General features: G+C 54.3%; 1 protein-coding gene across 1 annotated transcript; it reads left to right on the forward strand.

Moving 5' to 3' along the window:
• Nucleotides 1-5,068: 5,068 nt before the first annotated feature.
• Nucleotides 5,069-7,363, forward strand: TLNRD1 (talin rod domain containing 1). The gene has a single exon (XM_003314832.7). The coding sequence runs from the start codon at nt 5,633-5,635 to the stop codon at nt 6,719-6,721; it is 1,089 nt and encodes a 362-aa protein (XP_003314880.1). The 5' UTR covers nt 5,069-5,632; the 3' UTR covers nt 6,722-7,363.
• Nucleotides 7,364-7,645: the final 282 nt, after the last annotated feature.

Genomic DNA, 7,645 nt, shown 5'->3' on the forward strand with positions numbered 1-7,645 from the left:
ACTTTCTCGCTACTAAATAAATAAATAAATAAATAAATAAATTTTTGATAGAATGAAAAGATCCGGAGTGCTTACAATGGAATACCGTTCACCCATAAAAAAGAAGGGAAATTCCCGTGTATGCTATAATATCAGTGAATCTTAAAGACATTATGTTAAGGCTGGGCACGTGGCTCATGCCTGTAATCCCAGCACTTTGGGAGGCCAAGGCAGGCGCATCACGAGGTCAGGAGATCAAGACCATCCTGGCTAACACAGTGAAACCCCGTCTCTACTAAAAATACAAAAAAAAATTAGCCGCGTGTGGTGGCGGGCGCCTGCAGTCCCAGCTACTCGGGAGGCTGAGGCAGGAGAATGGCATGAACCCGGGAGGCGGAGCTTGCAGTGAGCCGAGATCGCGCCACTGTGCTCTAGCCTGGGAGACAGAGCCAGACCCCGTCTCAAAAAAAAAAAAAAAAAAAAAAAGATATTATGTTAAGTGAAATAAGCCAGGCACAAAATAACAAATATTGTATGGTTCCACTAACATGAGGTACCTAGGGTAGTCAAATTCATAGAGAAAGTAGAATGGTGGTTGCCAGGGACTGGAGGAAGGGGGAGTGGGGAGCAGTTACTTAATGGGTATGGAGTTTCAGTTGGGCAAGATTAAACATTTATGGAGATAGAGGATGGTGATGGTTGCACGATAATGTACTTAACAATGGGTAAGATGATATTATGTTATTTTACCACAATTTAAAACATAAAAACAAAACAGAATGCCCATAATGTTCTCTTATACCAAGTGGTGGATGCACCTTCTAAAACAGGCAAGAGACGAGGTAAAAGATGTTTCCCCAATCCTGCCTGTCTCAACCTGTCAGTTCCTCTTGTCCTGCCCAAATCCTCAGTTCTCTCTTTGCAACTTGTTCACTTACTTTTCATCAGATGCCTATTTCAGTGTAGGCCTTGAGCCAGTACTGAGAATGCATTCTCTAGGGGCCAGGCCATTTACCAGCTCCCTCTCATCCACTCCATTTACCTTCCCTCAGCCAATCCTCAGTCCACACATTTTCCGCTTTCTTCTCTCACTCAACATCCATTAAAAAAAAAATACTTAGTCCATTTGAGCTGCTATAACAAAATACCTTAGACTGGGTAATTTATAACTAATAGAAATTTATTGCTCACAGCTCTAGAGGTGGGAAGTAGAAGATCAAGGCCCCAGCAGGGGCCCATTCCTCATAGATGATGCGTCCTCTATGTTGCTGCATCCTTCCATGATGAAAGGGCAAAAGAGGTGAACAACTCTCTCACACCTCTTTTATAAGGCCACTAACCCCATTCAAGAGGGCTCCACCTCATGACTTAACCATCTCCCAAAGGCTCACCTTGTAATACTGTGACACTGGTGATTAAGTTTTAACATATGAATTTGGGGGTCAGATCACAGCAAATACTTTTGATTTATATTTATTTTAATTTTGAGAGGGTTAGAAGGGGTAATAGGTGGAGTTTTCTAAAGAAAAAGCCATTGCTTGAGTGACTCTAAGGGCAGACACCAACAAGCCATCCTCTAATTAGACTAAAAATATGCAACAGCAACAGACAACCCTCAAATCTCTGTGACTTAACACACCAATAATTTACTTTGTGTTCACATTGCATGTCCACTACAGATCAAGAGGGTCTGCTCCACATGGTCACCTAAGCTTACAGAGGCTCCACCAACTAGAATGCAGTCTCCGTGGTAGTTATAGGAGGGCAAGAGAGTGGAGAATTACAGATTGGCTTTTCATTGTCTCAGCCTGGAAGTAACCTGCATAGCTTCCCCTTACACTTCATTGGTCAGACAGAACCACATGGCCCTGCCTACCTACAAATATTGTATCTGTGAAGCCTGATTATCTCTGCTATAGGTTTTTTACTCTGTGCTCTCACTGTGCCAATAGTGAAATTGTGGCTGTTTCTTGCGAATCTACTCCTATCCCTGGACTCTAAAGAGTGGGGGCCTCATATTACAAATTATGTAACTTTGGTGCCTAGCACAAGACTGGTGCCCAGTGATTGTGGAGTGATTGAACAATGGGACAAAGTAAAGGTGAACCTAAAGAAAGGTGGAGGCAGTGCCTGGGAGGATCAGTTTAGGAGCTTCCCTATCTGAAAAATGAAGCAGGGAAGGCCAAGAAAACAATGCTATCAGTTTTAAAAATGAAACCAAACCTCACTGAATAGAGTGGACAGTCTGTGTGTAACACAACTCATTGTCGGGGTGGGTTTCCATCAACAACAAAACAGACTGCATATGTAGAAGAAAGGGAAAATGGGACCCCCAGGGGCACTACGTGGCTTTGGGAAAAAAATCTCCTGATCTTAGAGCAGCCTCAAGAATAAACTAGGCACAGAACAGTCTGACTTCCCTCTCATAAGTTTTATTTATTTATTTATTTATTTATTTTTTTGAGACGGAGTCTCGCTCTGTCGCCCAGGCTGGAGTGCAGTGGCGCGATCTCCGCTCACTGCAAGCTCCGCCTCCCGGGTTCATGCCATTCTCCTGCCTCAGCCTCCCGAGTAGCTGGGACTACAGGTGCCCGCCACCATGCCCGGCTAATTTTTTGCATTTTTAGTAGAGACAGGGTTTCACTGTGTTAGCCAGGATGGTCTTGATCTCCTGACCTCGTGATGCGCCTGCCTTGGCCTCCCAAAGTGCTGGAATTACAGGCGTGAGCTATCGCGCCCGGCCCCCTCTCATAAGTTTTTGGAGCTTAAGAAGGACTAAGGTGCAATCCCTGGGTCACCATGGAAAAACCTTGACTTATCCAGCTGTTTTTTTTTTTTTCTCTTGTAGAAGAAAAAAAGGAATTAACCCTACATAATTACTTCCTATTTCAAGTCAGTTTTATTGACCTCGGTTTGCAAACTAAGTGGGCTCATCTGGATTCTAAAGATATTTAAGGATACTTTCAGTTTTAAGTAGGATGACTATCCATCCAGGTTGGAACCTGCTGTTCATGGTTAATTTATTAATAGCATGTCTCACAGTTCATTCTCAGAAATGCTTGAATATGGCCGATAAATTGAAACGTCATCCTAGTTAAAAGTAACATTTTTAACTGGCTGGAGAAAGGTGACTTGGGGTTCTAGGAAGGGACAGAGGAACAAACATTCTGTTGGCTCAGCACGCCCAGCCTGTGTTGGGCTGGGCACCTTAGAGGACCTGTTTCAGGACTGCGTGACTGGCGTTTTGCTGGGAGTAGCCCAGGTGTTTTAACCACTTCCTGAAGAACAAGGTTCGGTAAAAAGAGGCTGGGGCGTAGGCGTGGGTTCCTGTCCCTGCCATATGCTGTCTTCCTGATCTTCGGAAGTCACTTCAAGCACCTGATCATCAGTTTCCTTATCTGTCAAACTGGAGTAGTAATGTTTCCCTCCAAACGCCGTCGTATTTAATTCATTTAACAGCAGCCACTATTATTCCATTATACAGACGAATAAATAGACGTTAAGAGAGGGCAAAGTGCGCTGATCAGGGCTCATAATAATTCTAACAGCTACTGTTTAGGAACCAAGTACTCAAGCAGCCTGTGCACAGTCTCTAATTTCTAGAAGAGAAGACGGATACTTGGAAAGAGAACTTGAACAAGGTCATGGAACTCATAAATGGCTTGAGAAAGGCTGATCCTAGGAAATCTGCTTCAGAACCCGCGCTCTCACTGCATAAGGCATATTTCAAGAGAGGAACGGGCAGGCATCTAGCACCACTCTTCGGACTCCCCATCCAGTGCTCTTTTCCTCTTTTCGTTACACTGCACTGCTGGTCAGAAACCCATCGTGGAAGTGGATCAAACACAACAAAGGGCAGGGGGCGTTGGAAAACCGGGCGAAGTCGCGCAGACCGAGACGACCCACCGGCCCCAGCAAAACACCAGGGGCCGATATCCAGTGTCCTCCTCCCTTCAGCCCAGAAGCCAGGTCACCTTTTAGACTTGCTCTCTTGGCGGGGAGGAAGCGTGGAGCCCCCTGGTCCGGCTAAGAGCTTACGTAAGGCCCGCGGGCGGCTGCGCCCCGGTCTCCCATGGGTGTGCGCAGAGCCCCCGGCCCGGAGCAGGCCTTCCCCTGTCCGCTCCCCCAGTCTCTCGGCCCAGGACCACGGGGGAGTCCGGGACCACCGGCCCCACGCCGGCAGCGTCCGCGTTGGGCGGCGGCGTCCCCCGCAGCCACCCAGCTTCCCGGGGGAGGAGCAGCGCATCGCGCAAGCATCCGGGAGCGGCGGAGGGGGCGGGAGGAAGGGCGAGAGGAGGAAGCGGGATTTAAACGAAAGGCGGTGACGCCACACAAAAGATTTCTATAGGCTCCAGGGAGGTTACGGCCGAGGCGGCGGCGGCGGCGAGCCCGGGGGCGAGGCGCGGACGGGAAGAGGAAAAGCCTCCGGCAGCCCCTGCGGGCGGCGGCGCAGCCACGGCCGCGCTCCGAGGTGAAGCCGCGCGCGGAGAGGAAGCGGGTGTTTTCCCCTCTGCCTTTCGGCCCCCGCCCTTCCTTTCAGTTTCTGCCCGCTCGCTCGGAAGTTGGCGGTTGACAAAAATGGCAGGAGCCGGGGCCCGGGCCGGTTGCCGCAGCGCCGCGGGGACCTTCTGAGTTGGCCCGGTGGCAGGGAGACTCGTGCAGGGGCGTCCGATGCGCGGGGCCCGGGGCCTCGGGAGAGCTCAGCCGCTGGGGGCCCCAGACGAGGCGACAGGGATGGACTTGCGTAGACAGACAGCGCCGGGCCGCCGGGCGCGCGGTCTGGGAGGGCGTGCCGCCGCGGCGCCGGGCCGCGCTCTGTGAACCGGCGAGGCGGGAAGGGGCCGCCGTGGTGCTCGGCACGCCCGGGCGGGCGAGAGCTTGAGCGCGATCCGGGCGGCCGCTGTGCGCAATCAGTGCAGGCTCCCGCCCGACTCTGACTCGGCGCGGCCGCGACAGTGCCGGCCACACCCTCTGCTCTGCTGCCGCCGGCGCCGCTTCCCAAGAGCGGGAGGCAGGAGATGCGCCCGGGGCGGCCGCGCGTCCCAGAGAGCCAGCCCCGGCCGCCGTCGCGGGGAAGTGCCGCCTGGTGGGGTCACGGCGCCTGAAGCCCACGTGCGCCGCCGAGCCCGAGGTGGCCTCGAGCGCGGCGGCTGACAGCACAGCCCGCCTGAGCTGCCTCCCGCGCTCCTCCCCGAGGAAAGGATTTTGATTTCAAAGAAAGGAAGGAAGGAAGGACAACTCCCAGCTTCCCCGTCCCGCCCTCCCCGCTCCGAGGGCCGGGCCAGGCCATGCCCAAGAAGGCGGCGGCGGCGGCGAACCAGCAGAAGGGACTTTCCTGGCAGCCCGGCGACGAGGAGCGCAGACAGTGAGTTTGCTCTGCCCCGGTTCATGGTTCCTGCAAGCCCTCTAGGAGGCGGAAAGCTGCAGCCCCTCCCCTTGCCCCGAAGAGCCTTCCGCGTTCTCTCGCCCTCGGGCCCACCCCGCGCCGCCCGGGCTCCCGCCGCCGCAGCCCAGTGCCCTCTGCCCGCGGCGGTGGATGGCATGATGGTGCGGGGAAGGCACCGCGGCCTTGGCCAGCTGAGTCGCGACGGCCGCCGGGGCGGCGGCAGTGGTAGCGGGCTCCCCAGCGGCATGCCAGTGCCCCCCGGGCGCGATGGCTAGCGGCAGCGCCGGGAAGCCCACTGGCGAGGCGGCTTCTCCGGCTCCTGCGAGCGCCATCGGCGGGGCCAGCTCGCAGCCGCGGAAGAGGCTGGTATCCGTCTGCGACCACTGCAAGGGCAAGATGCAGCTGGTGGCCGACCTGCTGCTGCTGTCGAGCGAGGCGCGGCCCGTGCTCTTCGAGGGCCCCGCCTCCTCTGGTGCCGGCGCCGAGTCCTTCGAGCAGTGCCGGGACACCATCATCGCGCGCACCAAGGGGCTCTCCATCCTCACCCACGACGTGCAGAGCCAGCTCAACATGGGCCGCTTCGGGGAGGCGGGGGACAGCCTGGTGGAGCTGGGCGACCTGGTGGTGTCGCTGACCGAGTGCTCGGCCCACGCGGCCTATCTGGCGGCTGTGGCCACGCCGGGCGCCCAGCCTGCGCAGCCGGGCCTGGTGGACCGCTACCGCGTGACGCGATGCCGCCACGAGGTGGAGCAGGGTTGCGCCGTGCTGCGCGGCACGCCGCTGGCCGACATGACGCCGCAGCTGCTGCTGGAGGTGTCGCAGGGCCTGTCGCGCAACCTCAAGTTCCTGACGGACGCGTGCGCCCTGGCCAGTGACAAGTCACGGGACCGCTTTTCGCGGGAGCAGTTCAAGCTGGGCGTCAAGTGCATGAGCACCAGCGCGTCGGCGCTGCTGGCCTGCGTGCGCGAGGTGAAGGTGGCGCCCAGTGAGCTGGCGCGCAGCCGCTGTGCGCTCTTCAGCGGGCCCCTGGTGCAGGCAGTGAGCGCCCTGGTAGGCTTCGCCACCGAGCCGCAGTTCCTGGGTCGCGCGGCAGCTGTGAGCGCCGAGGGCAAGGCGGTGCAGACCGCCATCCTGGGCGGCGCCATGAGCGTGGTGTCGGCCTGCGTGCTCCTGACCCAGTGCCTCAGGGATCTGGCGCAGCACCCCGACGGGGGCGCCAAGATGTCGGACCACAGGGAGAGGCTGAGGAACTCGGCCTGCGCCGTGTCTGAAGGCTGCACCCTGCTATCTCAGGCTTTAAGGGAGAGGTCTTCGCCCAGGACTTTACCGCCAGTGAATTCCAATTCTGTGAATTAGCACCCCACCCCCATACCCCTTCTTCCACCCCCAGACTAAAGGAAGATACTTACTCTCTGCCCCTCTCCATTTATACCAAAGAAATCATAGGTGAAACCCCCTACCCTCCCCAACGTTAAATGCTCGAGAGGAATCTTCCACAAGGCAGGGCCATGCACACAACCTGCACACGCACTTGGAGGGCCCAGGTGTCTGTCCACCAGCCCCCATGCAGTAGGGACTGGAAGATATGTCATCTGCTGGTTGTGTTATCACTCCCGCCCCCTACCCCAGCCCGTCTTCCGGAATTTCTCAACTAAATTTGATTATTGGGCAGGAAGGAGGTCATGGGTTCATTTCATTTTTGTTTTTTGTGTTTTTAATTAAAAGAAAGGTTACCTCAGTTTTCACTCCTTAGACATGGATGTAGCTACCTTTTTTTGTATGTCTTTTTTTTTTTCAGCAATCGTGTTGAATTAGGAGTATACTTGGTGTGGAAAGAGTATGAATTTGCCATGTGATTTGCAAATGGGGGGAAGCTACTGTGAGCGTGTGTTTTTTTAATTTACACTATAGAGTGATTTTTTTTCCCCCAACGTCAAGTTTTTACCTTGCATGTACTGGAGTATTTATTTCATCTATTAAAATGTTATGTTTCTCAGATGGCTTTTTGCAATTATTGTTGATTTTTCAATAATTGTAATTTTGCATGCTGCATGTCATGTATGGGAAGGGTCTGTGGGAAGGCTATTTTAATAGTAGTGAGGCGGGCCCCCAATTCCCAGCCCTTTCTACTATTTCCTCAAGAAAAAGTACTGCTCAAGAAGTACTCCCTTGAGCAGCCTGGAACTGAAGAGAGGACTGTGTGTAACGTTCTATTTTAAAAGGCAGGTGACACAAATGGGATTGGGTTATGTAGAGTGCTTGGGATGGTTTTGTCTCATT

Source organism: Pan troglodytes, chromosome 16 (assembly GCF_028858775.2).
Source record: "Pan troglodytes isolate AG18354 chromosome 16, NHGRI_mPanTro3-v2.0_pri, whole genome shotgun sequence".
NCBI lineage: Eukaryota > Metazoa > Chordata > Mammalia > Primates > Hominidae > Pan > Pan troglodytes.